Source organism: Columba livia, chromosome 6, assembly GCF_036013475.1.
Source record: "Columba livia isolate bColLiv1 breed racing homer chromosome 6, bColLiv1.pat.W.v2, whole genome shotgun sequence".
In the NCBI taxonomy this organism is placed as follows: domain Eukaryota; kingdom Metazoa; phylum Chordata; class Aves; order Columbiformes; family Columbidae; genus Columba; species Columba livia.
In genome coordinates, this window is record NC_088607.1 from 31646457 (window position 1) to 31664677 (window position 18221).

At 40.1% G+C, this 18221-nt stretch overlaps 1 protein-coding gene across 11 annotated transcripts in view; it reads right to left on the reverse strand.

Moving 5' to 3' along the window:
- The window catches only part of FAM13C (family with sequence similarity 13 member C), a 131074-nt gene that overhangs the window by 80726 nt on the left and 32127 nt on the right, over positions 1-18221 (reverse strand). For all 11 annotated transcript variants that reach the window (XM_021283510.2, XM_021283292.2, XM_021283265.2 and 8 more), the window contains exon 6: positions 15512-15558. In XM_021283510.2, coding sequence (XP_021139185.2) covers positions 15512-15558 — 47 coding nt within the window. The remainder of the gene's footprint in view (positions 1-15511; positions 15559-18221) is intronic.

Here is an 18221-nt window from a genome sequence, read left to right on the forward strand (position 1 = left end):
ACTGTCTGCTTTAGATGGGTATTATCCAAGAGTCCACCCACACTGTACTTGCGCCATCTGTTTTCCCAACATAGCCATATTATACTTTTACAAGTCTCATAAAATCTTCTATGGTCTTTCTAGGTGCTCAGATGAGACCAGGCTGTGAGCTGAAAATATTCTCAAAAAATAACCTTCCAGAAAATTTTCCAGTTTACCATTTAAGTTATACACAGCTTATTTAAAACCCTGTTACCACCTTTCAGGGCAGTCCTTGCTCTTCTGAACAGGCCTCTTAAAATAAAACACACAAGAAAAACAAGAAACCATGATGCAAACAATTCCCATGAGATGCTTTGGACTGTGCAGGGATACAGTTGTTTGAACAGATGAGAAAATTTAAGTGCTTTTTTATAGAGAATTGTGATTAAAAACAAAAACACTAAACTTTCTGCATCAAAGAATTTAGAAGAAATACGATATAGAGAATTCAAAACACAGCCCGGGGACAGAAGAGCATTCTGGCTACTCCCCTGAAAACCTCTATCAATTGCTTCTCTTCAGGGCGAATGGTGAAGCAGTCACTGATTTTATTTTCTTAAGTGGGCAGTGTGGAAAAAAAATACAGTATTTTGGCACATTGAGGATTTTACTGGAAATATATTTATCCATGAGAAGACATCTGCAGCATGCAGTTTTAATGAGATTCTGTATCTGTGTTCACTGCATTACACCTTAATCTGCAAATGGTAAAGGACGAAAGCTATCAATTGTAAGGGCTTAGGTACAAGTTTATCTTAGATTCTTTTGGTGAGGGAAGAATTCATAGTCACAAGACAGGACAAATAAAACTATGGTCTGAATTTCAGTCAGGATGTTGTTTTTCCTGCTGGCAGTTTTGTATAGTCTCTAGACCAAGCTGGAAATGTAAGCAGCAGACTTCTCAGAGCTTCCTCTGAAAGACATCTAGCATTTTTCATGTTGAGTCTAAAACCAAGCAAGATTGTATAATGTATTTTTTGCTCCATAAAACTATCAGGATAAAAAAAATATGCAACACATTTGTGCTCACATTAAAAGAGTAAATGATCCACACATATCAGCCTTCTCAAAGGTATAAAAATATTTCTCAAAATCATCACACAAGTCAAACAATTAAGATACTGTGACTGATGTAAAAACAACATTTCAGCAGTGTGATTAGAGGCTTGCTTTCAATGTAATCAGCCATATTTTCCTTTAAATACTTGAAGTCTTCCACCTGCAGACTATTAGTTGCTTTGCAGAGAAAGAGTCAAAAGAACTGATAAACAGAAAATACCAGCCATTTTTGCCAGCCAACAGAAACATCAGAGGTGACATGCAAAGTTAGCCAACATGAAGTAGCTCAGCATGAATTTCCATTCACTCGGGAATATGCTTTTTCTATGGAAAACTACTGAGCTTCAAATCTAGGAAGAAAAATGCTGCTGCTGACATATCCATTTCAACATATTGCAATGAAATCAAAACAAATTCTGAAAGTTTACTTTTGTGAAGTTTATAGTGCAAAGTAGTAGGAATAATACTGGTTTGGTGTGGGGTGTTTTGGGGTGGTTTGTTTTTCAGGAAAAAAAAAAAGGGGGGGGGAGTGTTCCTTTTGAAATCGTTGGCTATATTACATGGAAAACAATCACTGGTTTTGAGAGATACTCTAATTTCAATATATCCCCATATTACTTGGAAAAAATTTAGATGTGACATATATGAGGCAAAAACGCCAAAGTTTTGGAAAGCCCTGAATGAAAATGGAAAATACTTTGGAAAACTAGGTGGTAAATGAGTGTCAGTGTTTCACACAAAAAACATTAATATTAGAGAAAATCATAAGCAGTCACTGAAAACAATCACAACGTTAACTATTAAATTGTAGACCGACCAAGATACATTACCCACACCTTCACACACAAATCTGTCTGAGACAGGTGTAACAACTGATGAGTTATACTGCCCACTGCAATAGTAACCCAAAGTTAGCAATTCTCTACTAAGTCAGTGTATCACCTGGAAAAAAAGGCTGAAAGTGGCATTCACTATTGACACATCGCACATGGTCTGAGGAAATAAATCAAACATGGTTACCTTTATAAGGATGAGAACAAAATAGCCAACACATGCATTGGTGTGAAGTCAAAACGTTATTTCAGATTGAAAATGGCCTTAATAAAATGCCCAGGGTACTGCTGTAGTTGTCCAGTCTGTGCAGTACTACTGCCCATGGGTGCAGGAGTGTGCAGGCAGACATTGGCAGGCAGCTTAGGAGGCCAAATGCAAGCCCCAAAACACTGCTAAGCGTTAGACCAAACCCCAGCTCCAGACACTAGGGAAAATTTTTAAAATCACAAGGTGAGGGCCCTGCACACTGTTGGCTTTTGGTGCTGACCACCATGGTGCTACCCAACACAGCATGTGCCAGAGCTCAGCTACAAGCTCAGAGCACCTCCTGCCCTGATCACAAGGCCTGAGCTAATTTCAGATTCAGGAGCCCAAATACACTATCCACATATCCAGTATCTTCATTAGTCATGACTAGATTGCATGATATTTGTCTGACCTTGCTCAACAAGCAAAGTACATATGCTACTTTTGAGGTCTGCAATCCATGAAAGAAGAAGACTGTAACATCCAGATTTTCCATTCCTTCCATAAAACAGTAACAAGCACTGCACCAGAAACTAGGGAAGATCTATTTTATTTTCCCTTCTTCCCCCAGCAGTGGAGGTTCCCTCTAAATGACTGCATACAAACTCAGGTCAGGCTTTCCTTTCTCAGTAATAATGTGGCTTAAGAAAAGACCCATGAGTGAAAACATCTACCATTGCAACAGAATCCAAGCAGTGCACAAAAAGGCACTTCCAAAATAAAAATAAATCTTTTTCCTGTTGCCAACAGCCTCACGCTGCAAAGGTTATGTAAGAGTACATTAGTTCCTCACTGCAGGTCTGTGCTGGTGTAACTTTGTATAACAAGAAGCTCTCATTGGAGTAACACTGGCATGACTCCGGTGTTAGATAGTATCTAACTATACAGTTACTGATGAATTTCTGACATTGGCCGTACACAAGATCATAAAACATCAGCTATAGTACTTGCAAAACCCTTGTCCTCTAGCAAAGAGCTGGCCAGAAGCTTTTTTATTCTAAACTCAATGAAGTGTTGCCAAAACACTCCATACCATCAGAAAAGGAACACTGTACAGAGATATGAGTCTCAAGAAAATTTTTATCAAGAAATCTTTTTGGATTAAGACCTCTGGTATAATGTGGCAAGCAAATGACCCAGAGTGATCTGGAAATAGAAAATTCTGCTGTGAAAGAGAGTACAAAACAGTCTCTCATGAATAAGTCAAGCTCTTAGAGAACTAAACATTAACTACAAGGCAATGAAGCAATTTCTGTCTTGAGAAGGAATGTTGAAACCCAACAGAGGAAAAACATCATTGTATTTTTTAAATCTAAAGCATAATCACAGAAGCAGAGCTCAAATCAGAGAGCAGAAGGGGAGGGGGGAATAGAAAGAAGCATCATCTGCTGAGGACTGCTGCCTGCTAGACCTGCTGGTCATATTCAAGGAAGCTGACTGCAAACGACAGATGGAAGAGTCTCTGGTCCAGATAAGAAGCTGTGTCTTTGGGAAAAAGGATGAGAGGAACAATCTTAGGCTCCTTTTGCCTGTCAGAGGTTCAAGTAGCTTCTGGAAGATGCTCTTAGTCATATGATTTAATTTCAGGTAGTCGAGCAAGGAGTTAGAGTCAATGATCCTTATGGGTCCCTTCCAACTTGAGATATTCTGATCAGAGAACTGGGATACAACATAGAGGAAATTTATTACCACTAGTGCTGCCTAAAGAAAAAAAAATACCCCATAAAAAATCATTGCAACCTTCTTCAGCTTTTCCTTTTGACACCATACATTCCTGAGCAATGAATACATATCAGAGTTTCCATAGGGCACATGGAAATGTTGGAGGTGCAGTATTGATCCAGAGTGCAGAGAACCAGAGCCCCAGGATACCAAGGAGGCACATTTGAAATCCACATGAATTACAGACAACCTAAAGAGACCAAAACCAGAAGCCCCTGCACACTCAAGAACCTGGTGTGGGGCAAGGAGACCCAGGGAAGAGGCTTGCGTGCTACACATAATGGTGCATGGAGCGTTAATCCTGTACTCAACAGCAAAAGAAGATTCAAATGCATATCTCAACCCAAGCCCTTTTCTGTTGCCTACAGCTGTTCCATCTGCCCAAAAGTCCTACAGCATGGATCATGCATTGTGCACAGCACGTATTGAAAGAGACCCCTTTGCCTCACACCAGGAGGCTGGACTTTTACTAATGCTTTCCCTTATTCCTTCCAGGCAAAAGCCTGTGGCACACCACAAGAGAGTATTGGGACATTTACTCAGTAACAAAATTCTCTGAGCCTTCTCTTCAGAATAAAAAAACTTGTCTCCAAACCATCTAAGTGGTTTAGAAGAAGATAAATAAAAAATAAGTAAAATATTTCCCCAGTAATTAGGAAGAGCCTCCACAGCATTCCCTTTTGGTCAAATCAAAACATCATAGACTTTATCCTTTTAATTACCCCCAGAAATATTTTATCCCAAATCTTCAGGACTGTGTAGTGAAAAGCAACACTAACTAACATTTTTGTTAGCCACCAAAATAATTTCACTCCTTCATAAAGAGCCAAAAAATTAATGTAGTTACTTCATTGAAGTTAACCATAATTGAATCTTCAGATCACAAGAAAGCCAAAGCAAAACAGGTAGCATTTCAACCCAATAAGCTAGTGATGCAGGGAAGCTGAAATATTAGAGCCAATTAATAATTGTTTAGAGAATTATAAGGCAAAATCAGAGACTTTGTATATTCCTAGTGGTTTATAAGTGCCTTCAAACTCTAGGTTCAGAATATTTCATTAAACTTGACAACTAATTAGTGATTCTAATGACTCCCTTTTTGGCAATCTGAGAGAAATGAACACAAGCAACTTTTCTGGCCAAGTCCATCCTCTCTGCAAAGTGTTTTGTAATGTGTTGTAATAAATAACTAGTATTCCCACTCTCTTCTTCAAAGAGGGCTTTTTCAGGTTTTTGTGCCATTACTTTCATTTACTAAATTACTCCAAAATACTTAAATAAAATTAAACAGCTAGAAGGCTTACTCTATCAAAAAAAAAAAAAACAACAAAAAAAAACCACATCAAGGAGTATCAGAGAACTTCTTTCCCAACCCACTGAATTTGTGTTCTCAGTAATAAAGCAAGAACTCATCCAGAGTTACATCATGGACCAGTAGTCATGGAAAATAATGTTACCACTGTTTTTATGATGATTCATATAATCTAATATTTAAATTCTCTTGACAGTCCTGCTGTGCCACAAACAGTATTAATGTCACACTAGAAGAAAACCACAGATCTGAAGTGCTATTTCTGAGAAAGGAGTTCATAAAATTCATAATCTGTTATTTTCCAGGCTGAGCCATTGCGAAATATATATCTCCAGGACAGTAACAAAGTCAATGTACAATACAGGTCTTCAATATTTTTCAAAATACAGACCACATAAAATGCAAAACATATTTAACCATAAAAATAAAATCTAAAATATTCCGTATTAACAGTGCTCATTTTATGAAAAAAATATTTGCATATCACCTTTCCCATGCAGTCTGAGTCATGAAAAACGTAAGATGTTGAGGCTAGGGTAGGAAACTAAGATAAATTCAATCAATTGCAGAGTTCTGCTCTTTAACTTTGTTTTAGCAGCAAATAAAATCAGCTCTGAGACACTTTCTTTCATACCCTTCCTGCGTGAAGAAAGATTTACTCATTAACTCCCTCCAAAGCTGAGGAACTGCTTCCAAAGCAGCACCCAGCATCAGGCTGCATCACCAGAGCTGCTTACACTGGCAGGAATGGTGCATGAAGAACCAGGCACTCAGCCTTCCTGCCCCCCTGCTCCCCATTAATGCCAGAATGACCCTATCCCTGAAGCCAAGAGCTGACCCACAGATAGGAATAGTACATGCAAAAAGAGTTGGCTATTTATATATTTTGCATATGCTTTAATTACACTATCACTGCAGCACACAACAGCAACACTCTTTATAAAGCACTGACAAATTTTATGGTAATTAGAAAGCCCAATTAGCAATTCTCACACCATGCGCAGATTTCGTTTGATTCAGCAAGAGTTGAAGAGAGAAAAATTTAGAAAACAAAAAAAGGCTTAAATGTATTTGAAGTTACAGACAGAAGAATCAAAGACTATAAAGTATATTTAACATATGTTTGAAATCTGTTCTTCTCAACAAGGGCTGTGACTCAGGAATATGCTGCTTGACTCAGTTCTCCAGTATTTTTAATCTCATTGACATAACTGGCTTATAGTTTCTCTGGAAAATAATTTTATCCCATAGGAACTATCAAGAGCTAAGAGCAAATGCAACTTTAGCTTAGCATTTCTGAATAGAAATACAATCAGCAGTTGTGTGGGTGACACTAAATTAAAAGACAGTTACCAATTACCTCAAGTTAGGAAATAAGCTGGTTTTATACTACAAAATGGTTCCCTGAGGTGGTTTATAAAACTTTCACTCTTAAAGTACCTATCGCTAGAGAGCTCCCCAAACTGGTGCACCCAACAGACTACTATCCACTGCTGGTCTTCCAGACAGATGGGGAAGAAGCTGCTTCCCGTAGTCTGAGGGGAATGAAGAACGATTTCAAGGTCTTGGGAAGGATAGTGAAAGACTCAGGGGCTCAAGTGATCTTCTCTTCACTCCTTCCATCCTCAAGTGACGATGTCGGATGGAATAGGAAAATTCAGTCTCTAAATGGTTGGCTCCAAGACTGGTGCTACAGGCAGGGCTTTGGATCTTTTGATAATGGTTGGTTTTATAAGACTCCAGTCCGGACAGTGTTACGCGGGAAAGGTTTATCTCGCAGGGGCAAAAGGATGCTGGGGCAGGAATTAGCTGGGCTCATCTGGAAAGCTTTAAACTAGGCTCAAAGGGGGATGGGGTTGTAGCTGGGCTTGTCCCAGTGGGGCAGCATTCTAAAACTGATGAGGACCGGGTGGCCTCCTATGCCCCTAGGGAGAAATTGGTGTGCTCTGCCCGCTCCCTGAAATGCCTGTACACCAATGCGCGCAGCATGGGGAATAAGCAGGAGGAGTTAGAATCCTGTGTTCGGTCGGGAGATTATGATCTGGCGGCAATTACGGAAACATGGTGGGACAGTTCACATGACTGGAATGTGGTCGTGGATGGCTATGCCCTTTTCAGGAAAGACAGGCCAGCCGGGCGTGGTGGTGGAGTTGCTCTTTGTGTGAGAGAGCAACTACAATGTACTAAATTCTGCCCAGGAGCAGATGACGAGCAAGTTGAGAGTGTATGGGTCAGAATTAAGGGGCAGGCTGGCAGGGGCGACACTGTTGTGGGCATCTATTACAGGCCACCAGATCAGTCTGAGGAAGTTGATGAGGCCTTCTATGGGCAGCTGAGAGTGGCCTCACAGTCACAGGCCCTGGTTGTTGTGGGTGATTTTAACTTCCCTGATGTTTGCTGGAAGGACCATTCAGCCAGCCAGCCACAGTCCAGGAGGTTCCTCCAGTGCATTGATGATAACTTCCTCATGCAGATGGTGGAGGAGCCGACTAGGAGAGGTGCACTGCTGGATCTCATCCTCACTAACAAGGAGGGTCTAGTCGAAGCAGTAAAGGTTGAGGGCTGCCTGGGTTGCAGTGACCACGAGATGGTGGAGTGCAGCATCTTGGGTGGCAGGAACAGAATAGCAAGTAGAATTGCAACCCTGGACTTTAGCAGGGCAAACTTTGGCCTTTTCAAGTAATTGCTGGGGGAAATCCCATGGGTAAGACTGCTTGAAGGTAAAGGGGCCCAAGATAGCTGGATTGCATTCAGAGATTGCGTCTTCCACGCTCAGGATCAGAGCATCCCCACACGTAGGAAGTCAAGGAAGGGAGCCAGGAGGCCTGCGTGGTTGAATAGGGATCTGTTGGGTATGCTCAAGCAAAAGAGGAGAGTTTACAGGTCATGGAAGCAGGGGCTGGCCACTTGGGAAGAATATAAGGCTGCTGTTAGAGGATGTAGGAAGGCAGCTAGGATAGCCAAGGCCTCCTTAGAATTACAGCTGGCGAGAGGGGTCAAGGACAGCAAAAAGAACTTTTTCAAATACATAGCAGATAAAACTAATACCAGAGGCAATGTAGGCACACTGATGAATGGGGTGGGTGCCCTGGTGGCAGAAGATACAGAGAAGGCAGAATTACTGAATGCCTTCTTTGTCTCTGTCTACTCTGCCGGAGGCTGTCCTGGGGAGCCCTGTACCCCTGAGACCCCGGATGAAGCCAGGTCAATGGAGGAGTTTGCTTTAGTCGATGAGGACTGGGTTAGGGAGCAATTAAATAGTCTGGACATCCATAAATCCATGGGTCCAGATGGGATGCATCCGCAGGTGCTGAGGGACCTGGCTGAAGTCATTGCTAGACCGCTCTCCATCATCTTTGCCAAGTCTTGGGAAACGGGGGAGGTGCCCGAGGATTGGAGGAAAGCAAATGTCACTCCAGTCTTCAAAAAGGGCAAGAAGGAGGACCCGGGTAATTATAGATCAGTCAGCCTCACCTCTGTCCCTGGGAAAGTAATGGAACAGCTTGTCCTTGGTGCCATCTCAAGGCATATCAAAGATAAGAGGGTTATTAAGGGCAGTCAGCATGGCTTTACCAAGGGTAAGTCATGCTTGACCAACCTCATAGTCTTTTATGAGAATGTAACAAGGTGGATGGATGATGGCAGAGCGGTGGATGTGGTCTACCTTGACTTCAGTAAAGCCTTTGACAGTCTCCCACAGCATCCTCACAGCTAAGTTGAAGAGGTGTGGTCTAGACAACAGAGTAGTGAGATGGGTTGCAAACTGGCTTAAGGAGAGAAGCCAGAGAGTGGTAGTCAATGGTGCGGAGTCTAGTTGGAGGCCAGTATCTAGTGGAGTGCCTCAGGGGTCAGTACTGGGGCCAATATTATTCAATATATTCATTAACGATTTGGACGAGGGAATAGAGTGTACTATCAGCAAGTTTGCTGATGACACTAAGCTGGGAGGAGTGGCTGACATGCCAGAAGGCTGTGCTGCCATCCAGCGGGACCTCGACAGACTGGAGAGTTGGGCGGGGAATAACCTGATGAAATATAACAAGGGAAAGTGTAGAGTCCTGCATCTGGGCAGGAACAACCCCAGGTTCCAGTATAGGTTGGGAAATGACCTGTTAGAGAGCAGTGTAGGGGAAAGGGACCTGGGGGTCCTGTTGGACAACAGGATGACCATGAGCCAGCACTGTGCCCTTGTGGCCAGGAAGGCCAATGGCATCCTCGGGTGTATTACAAGGGGAATGGTTAGTAGGTCGAGAGAGGTCCTCCTTCCCCTCTACTCCGCCCTGGTGAGACCACATCTGGAATATTGTGTCCAGTTCTGGGCCCCTCAGTTCAAGAAGGACAGGGAACTGCTGGAGAGAGTCCAGCACAGAGACACAAAGATGATTAAGGGAGTGGAGCACCTCCCTTATGAAGAAAGGCTGAGGGAGCTGGGTCTCTTTAGTTTGGAGAAGAGGAGACTGAGGGGTGACCTTATTAATGTTTATAAATATATAAAGGGTGAGTGCCACGAGGATGGAGCCAGGCTCTTCTCGGTGGCAAACAATGATAGGACAAGGGGTAAAGGGATCAAGCTGGAACACAAGAGGTTCCACTTAAATTTGAGAAGAAACTTCTTCTCAGTGGGGGTGACAGACACTGGACCAGGCTGCCCAGAGAGGTTGTGGAGTCTCCTTCTCTGGAGACATTCAAAACCCACCTGGACATGTTCCTGTGCGACCTCACCTGGGTGTTCCTGCTCCAGCAGGGGGATTGGACTAGATGATCTTTTGAGGTCCCTTCCAGTCCCAAACATACTGTGATACTGTGTGATACTGCTCAAAGAGATCCTATGCAGTTTCCAGCAAGATATATCACCAGTTGGATTAGAAGTGCAACCCTGTTATTCCAGAGCAGTTTAGAAAGGTGCCTGGGTATGCCAGCATTGAAACATTGCTGTTTGATATGAGACACGGACTACGTAAATTGGAAGCAAAGCAAACCCAGCCATAGACTTGGGAGGAATTCTGAATTTTGTAGCTCAATACTGTCCCTAGTGTAAACCAGACTGGCTTCTATGTAAAAATTACATAGACTACCCATAGCTCTTTAGTTAAATGAATTCAGCTTTCATAAGAAATCAATAGGGAAACAGTTCATGTAATTCTATTTCTTCAGGTTCACCCACGCAGCTGATATGACTCATAATCCTGAAAGTTGTTTCAGCTTTCAGGGATATTAGTACTTGCCTCATTCAATTTACTGTAGCACTAGTTATACTGAGATACAGACACCTGCTTTACAGCTGTGAGAAAAATAAGCTACTTGACAGCAATTAAGTTGAAACTTTGCTTTGGCATAAATTGTGGAAAACTGCTATTTCCTCAGTCTGTCATGCTGCCTGAAGAAAGGGTGAAATGCTAGGAAATTTTAATGACTGCTCTTAAGGGGAAATGAGGGAAATTCAGAGAATTATACTTGCAGATTAAAATATGGTGACCTAAAACTTCTGTTGAGTTCTACTGTCAAGCCCCCAAAGCTGAAAATGAACCTACCGAACTACAATTTACAATGATTGCCAACAACATTTCCGAAGTCTTTCATACACATCGGCTGTTACTGGATTTAATTTTACCAGAGACTGGATAAAAAACTATTTCATTTGGAAAATACTGAAAAATTTTTCCTTTTTTTTTTTTTTTTTAAGCAGTGGAAGTTAAAAATGAAAGCTTGACATTTGGCACAATATCTACATAGAAAGCATAGCGCCATAATTTATGTCTGCATCCTCATTAAAACCACCTGAAATATTCCCTGCTGCATACCCTATATCAATATACAGGATGCATGGATGGATACAGCAGAACCGAGCTGACACTGGTAAGTGGATCACATTAGCTATAATAATTCATTATGATCTATGAGAGAAGATGTGCCTGCATCTGCATAGTCTGGATCCATCCCTAAGTGTCTACCAACAAGGCCTAAAATGAATAGACTTGCTTTCTCTTGACCAGCCGGCTTGCGTAAGCAGAAAAAAATAGTGTAAAAAATACTACTGTAAGAAAATATATATATATATATTAGTGTAAACAGTGGAGTAGCAGTAACATCACTGAAAACAGGACTTTCTAAATGGATGTGAGGGAGCTGAAACAGTGGTAGCATATCTCATTACACAGTACTCTGGAGTAAGGGTGCACATGCACATTATGGGGAAGCAATATTAAGCTGATTTAGTCGAGCATTGCCCCTTAACAAGATTTATTTTGGTTTAATTTTTATAAAGCAGAAAAATGTCTATGAAAAATAAACCTGCTCTCAAAACGAGACTAAAAAATCACCATGTAGAATTTTACATTACTTTAGCTAACAACAAAGTAAGCCTGAGTACATGAGTATGCACGTGGACAGATGTGCAAAACAGTAGATTTCTTTAAAACTTTCATGTAGAGGATGTAAAAATGGTATTTGGGAGACTGAAGCAAAGCCAAGAGCATTTGCTGATTCATACATCTTCATCATCGACCTCAATATCAAGAAAATATCCAAACAAAACTTTTTTTTTCCAATATTTTGTACAAATAAACACCAAAAGCACACACACCAAAAAGTAGTTCCAGTGCACTGACTCGAGCCTCCTGCATAGCCACAGATTTCCAAACCCCAGTCAAATTTTCTGGATCAAAGACAAAAAAAAAATCAATTTAAAATATAAAGTGCGATCAGAAAAAATTCTGATCAGAGAAAACGTACTCTGGAAAGTTTTGTTATACATTTGCCTCCGCTCATCAATTTTGCCGCCTTTGATCTTCACTATAAATTGCAAAAGAATTTGCATATTTTATGAAAAGCATGTTAGGACAGAGAAGGAGAGAAGTGAAACATCAGCTTTGTGATCCCTTCCTTCAGAATGCACTTCATCCATTTCGAATTTTTCTTTGTGGATTTGCTAGTTTGTTAATCCCTAGACAGTTTCTGACAAAACTTTCGTGGTGGGTGGGACAAGGTCTGTCAGCTTACATTGCTGACATTTTATACTCTAAGCACTCTGCTTAATTCGCACATCTTTTTTGAAAAAGGTAACAGGATTCTATTGGCATTGAGAGGTGTATAGTGGAGTCAGGCAGGACAAAAGGCTAGTTTCCCATGATAATGACAATTTTGTGCCTACTAGATTTAACAGTATTTAGCATCATGTACATTCAGACTGGTGACACTACCCTGCTTACAGTGTGGTGCCATGGGGTGTTCCTGCACCTGTCCTTGAATTTAGCTAGCAGAGCTAGTAAAACTAATTATATTTAACAATTTGTTTTTACATTAAAAGAAATGAAACCCAACAAAGCTCACCAGGATGATTCTACCATAATTAATTGTTCCTAAAACCAAAATATCCTGCAGCATTTCCAGAATTCTATACATGCTGGTGGTCTTTCCCCAAGACAGACATTTTTATTTGCCCTTAAAAGCAAATTTAATTTAAAGGGATTAATGCCTGGTTAAGCATACTGATAGACATCTATCAAACACATTTCTGTATATTAGATTCCCAAACTGACAGTTTTGTGTATGCAATCAAGTTAAACCTCTACAAAACAAAACAGAAAATCAGTCAATAGGTATCTTGCGGTAGCATACTGATTTGCTTTAAAAGGGCATAACACAAAACCAGATAAATGAAACACAACTGCTGTTACACAAAATTAAGTAACAGAAATCTGTAGCTTGTCAATCAAAAGTGTGAGTCATCCTCAATTTTCCGTTATAAAAGGAGTTTGATACAAGTTAAATTACCCAGACAAGTTTTAGTTCCAGAATATAAGAGCACAGGACAGAGAAAAGGCAGTAAATAACTGAAAAAGAGAAGCATCACCCTGTTTTATCTGAGAATGCTTATATTATAAGAAAGTAGCAACACCATATAGACATACCAAACAAAAAAATAACGTATTTAACATCAGTGATGTGAAGGCAGGTGCATGGTAATTAGTCTTTCTCTCAGTTTAGAGCTAGCCGTACATTTTGGAAAGCTAAAGTAGATTTACTGCCCTTTCCCAGTCACGTACTCTTGGTAACGCCTTTCTGTATTGATGTATTTACTGAGAAACTGAATAGCACTTAATTGTACTCAGACTTAACAGAAAGGTGATTTTGTGGTGAATGAATACCAGTACTCTGGTTCTGAATCAGCAAGCTTCACAGTACATCCAGCAGGTTTCTTAATTACAATACTTATTCTCATCACAGCAGACTGAGGCTACGACTATCTCTTCAGCATATTTCATGAGTATTTGTCTTCATGCAGCACACATTTTTTGGGTGGCAGACTGTCGCATCTAACACCTGGTTTCAAAAACAACCTTCTTGCAGCATTGGATAATTATTTTAAACCAACAATGTCGCTCTATGCAACTAGTGCCTCTCCTTGCCGGAGATGAGGTCAGTTCATTCAGGTTCTCCAGTCTCTGTTCAGACAATCATGCCACACTAGCTCAAACTAAATGGTCAAATGGTTAATTCATCTTTGCCAGAAAAAATTACTATGCATTTTCACACTGACAGAGTGGCAGTAACAACAGCTGGGGTTACAGCTTTGGAACTGGGCCTGTTGACTGGCCTGAGGGTTTGCAAAGTGAATGTTTACCAACAGCATTTGCTTAGTTTTGTTTAAACGAAAGCAAACTAGTGAGCAAGTTCATAATTGGCCCCCTTGCTAGTACATCTTAAAGAAATCATAAACACTGCTTCCAAGACAGGCATATTCAAATTAATTTCCTAAAAAAAAAAATGCCTTTTGCTGATCTTCATCAGATCTTGGTTGTAAAAGAATGAATACCAGTCAATGCTAAGTTCTCCGAGAAATGTGAATCTGGCTGTCCCAAGGATACATAAATTAGGTTTGTATTTTGTGTAAAATTTCAGTTAGCAAGACAAAATCATGGCTGATGGATTCACCAAAAAAAAATATTTGAGGATGAGATGATTTTTTTCTTTTCAATCCAAAATGAATGGCACAAACTCAAGGTAGAAAACTTGGTTTTAATTCTACTCTGTGCCCAAGGGATTTGAACTTAAATGCCTGAGAAGAATGCCCTAATTTCAGTAGGGTGGAAGCTGAGTGTTTCCACTGTCCGTATTGATATGCCCCAGTGTTTATAAAACACATTCACACACACACCCTTTTTTATTCTTTTTCATTGCAGACACTGAAATTCAGCTGTTTTATAACACAGAAGAACATCCAAACCATTACTTTGCAATTCACTGTGATCAGGCAAAAACAATTGACAGTTATTCCATTATGATCAAAAACAAAACAAAACATCAGAATTCCTATTATCTGCTGAACCTGGTACTGTATCTCAGACTCAGAAATCAGAACTACATGCAAATCCTCCACCAGACCTCAACAATCAGTATGAATTAGAAGATACCCTCTCACAGAACAGATTATCATTTCAACAGTGCTTGGTAATTTCCAGGATGATAAGGGCTCAACATCGGGAGGTACGGTCTGCTGGCAAAGAGAGTATCTTTTGAAATCTTTTCCCTTGACTTTTGTCTCACAAATAATGTATTATACTGTTTTATAGCTCCACTAACATTTGCTTAGCTTTTGGGAAATGCCAGCTTGTCTCTGCTTCAATAGCTTTGCCCAAAACATTGAATTATCTTTCCTAGTTCTCTCAGGAAGTTATTTCCTAAGGAATATGGTTTATTAAGCTGCAGCACTTCTGGCAAAGTAAGCAGAATATGAAGTGAGATACTTCAGCAGCATATGGCATTACAAAATATCTAGGAAATACTTGAAGTTGCTGTGAACCGTAACATCCTTTCCTCAGCTTTTTCACTGCAGAGCACAATAAATGTGGCCTCTATGATGGTGCTTCAGTGGAATCTCAGAACAAAACTCACAAAATCCAAAAGACTGGAAGGTGTACCATGATTTTCCAGTGGCTATTAGCTCAGTCCATGTATTTCTACTCCAAAATGCAAATAGGGGTAGGAACACATTACTATATTTTTAAGTCTAATGGTAAAAACATTCCCTTAAGAAATGTTTTGGCTAAGCTGTGGTCAGACAAGTCAAATGCTGGAGAAATGACGCAAGGAAATCTAGTCTTGGGGCATAACATAACACTGTTTGCTTACATGAATGCAAGCCTCATAAAAGCAAAATCTTTCTGACAGAAACAGAGTGAAGGATTTCAGCTTTACAGGTTTACACATCAGTTTTTCGCTCTCCAGAAAGTTTAGCTGCAAGTCTATTATACAGACTGGTAACGAGATATCAAAAGTTTCCATGAAGCAGCTAAACAACAGGTGCTTTAATCCTACCTTAATAACATGAGCCTGTCTCTTTCTTTATCTTCTGTGTTGTTTTCCTGTGTAGAGAAAAGAAACAAAATGTACAAGGCTGGATTTCAATTCAGGACCAGCTTGGTCCACCTTTCAGTTTTGTTGTTCTTGTCTATTTTCAGGAGGATAAATACTTCTTTTCCATTTAAGTGTTTATAATTTTCTTGTCATAGTCAGGATTGCACCCTCTATTTTCCTAGCTTGAAGCCCATGTGAGAAAGCAGAAACGTCATTAACACAATACTAATAGAAACAGCTGTAAAAAACCATCATTTAAAAAATGTTAAAATATTATTTTAATGACCACCGATTTAGTGGCACCTTTCTACATATGATAAAGCAGTAACTCAATAGAAACACTAACAAAGCACAGCACCTCTTTTGAAAGGGGTGGAAGGGAGAAGCCTGAGAAGTAAAAAGTGGGTTTTATTTTCTGTTTACTACTATACAATGGTAATAAATCCAAATTAACAGGGAGACCTCAGCTTGGAATCAGAAGAATACTTTCACAAGCCCAAACTTTCTGATAGTGCCGTAGGCTGATCGCAGTCATCTCTCCTCCCTGGGAAAACCTGCCTCTGCAGCTTTTCATATTGATGTCACATATTCCATATGTCAAATTCCCTTCAGGGTATCTGCAATTTTACACAATTTAAGAGGCATGGTAACCCTATAATTGGTAAAGACTTTGTCAAACAGGAGATATAACTTAAAAAAAAAAAAAAAAAAAGGGCAAAAAACTCTTAGTTGAATGCGGAAGGCATCTATGAGAAACACCAACGTAGCCAAGCAGGAAAAGGTTTATAAGATGCTCCTCAAACCAGCTGGAACTTTTGCCTTTTAAGACTGAACTAAGTTTCAGTTTTGAAAGACCTCAGTGGTACTATTTTAGTTTAAGAGATAACAGAGTTTGGATCAGATGTTGTGTTATCTGCACCCCAGACAGTTAGCAATGTAATTGGAAACAGGAAAAATTATTTTGGTTTTGATACCCTTCTCACTTTTCATCCTTCCATCCCTTGTGATTTTTCCTGCCTCAGTGCTATAGCCTAATCTAGAAAATTAGGACATGATAAACATTCACCATTTTGTAGCATGGACAGAAAAGTGGTTTTGTACCGACATCTGTCACGTATTTATCCTGTAGTAACAAACCAGCCACTACATACCTCAACAGGTACCTCCAGCCTCAAAGAATCTTACATTCATAGACCATACATTATCATAAAAATTGAAAACTTTTTCTTTAGTCCTCAAGTCAGGCATGTACTTAACTTTAAGAACTTAAATATGCTAAGCACTTTCTAAGTAGGCTGGCAAGCACTGAACTTCCTTGTTAATTAAAGCAAGACCTAAATCTTGCACACATACACAGAGCAGTCAGTGCCTGCCAAGAGGAATTTCATGCATAGCACTGAACTACACAACTTTCATTTATTTCCCTTACTAATAGTAATAATGGTCAGGTGAAAAGCAAGATGATGAGGTGAACTGCTCTTAGATACGCATCTTCAATATGTGAGAATGCCAACCCCAAGCCTTTTCACTTTCTTTCTTGGCCCTCCTCCTGTAACACATGCATATAGTTTCCAATTTTACTATACATTTCCCTGACTGTAAATAAGGAATTGCAGTTTTTTAATCTTTATCCCCAAATGTACTGGTTCTCACTTTTCAGCACTGCAGGGTGCTGAATTTACCAACCAAATACCTGTCTGCACACCACAGACACTCTGGGACAAGGGAAACTACTGCTGGGCAGATGGTTGGGACCTCCTGAGGTCTCTTCTACCCTGGGTTATTCTACAATCATAAAGCAGTCAGTCCCCGTAGCTCTGTGGCTGCAGTTTTCACTCAGGATGGGAAAGTGAGATTCAATTCCCTCGTCTCCCCAGGAGTGTACCCCAACCCCTGCAAACTCCAGCAGGTGAGTGTGTCACCCCACGCAGCTGCCTTATTTATTCTGGCCTTGGGCCAATATTTTGTTCAACATTTGAGCACTAAACCTAGGCTTCTCTCTTCCTCTGTAGTGACTACAGCTCCTCTACGTTAAACAGTCAGCATTAATTTTGTTCAAACTCCCTCTAGGATCATCAGCTTTTAATTATTGCATTGTCTTCACTGGAACCTTTTCAACACGGGGTACTGACTGTTTTCTTCCTGAACTTTACATTTTAAACAAAGAAAATAAACTCCCTTTAGAAGTGGCACAGCTATGAACAATACATAGCACACACAGCTTCATTGTTTACTTCACTATACCTTAAACATACATAATTGGTTTTTAATTGCACATGGATTTCTGCATAAGAACAAGGATTTCTCCAGGGATCTTTTGCAGTTAGTTAGTGTAAGAAATTGCCCTAATTAACAACTCTTTTAGCAACTTAAAAATGCATCTCTTGCAGCTAATGAGTCTGGAGCCACAGAGAAGGAGAACAGGTCTGCAAAATAAATAACATTGTGTAACTGACAAGACAAATAAACAAACTGAATTTTTTTTTTTTCCATTTCAAAGTTAGGCTTCGGCTCTAGATTTTTGGACTTCTTCCACTAACAGTTAAACCACTGCAGGATGGTTCACAAAGCTATTGCATATTGCACTTTATCAAGTTGGTATTTGAGTGGAGAGTAAAATATGCCGAAGAGGGGTCATTTGTCTGACAATACCTTAGGCCATTTTAAGGAA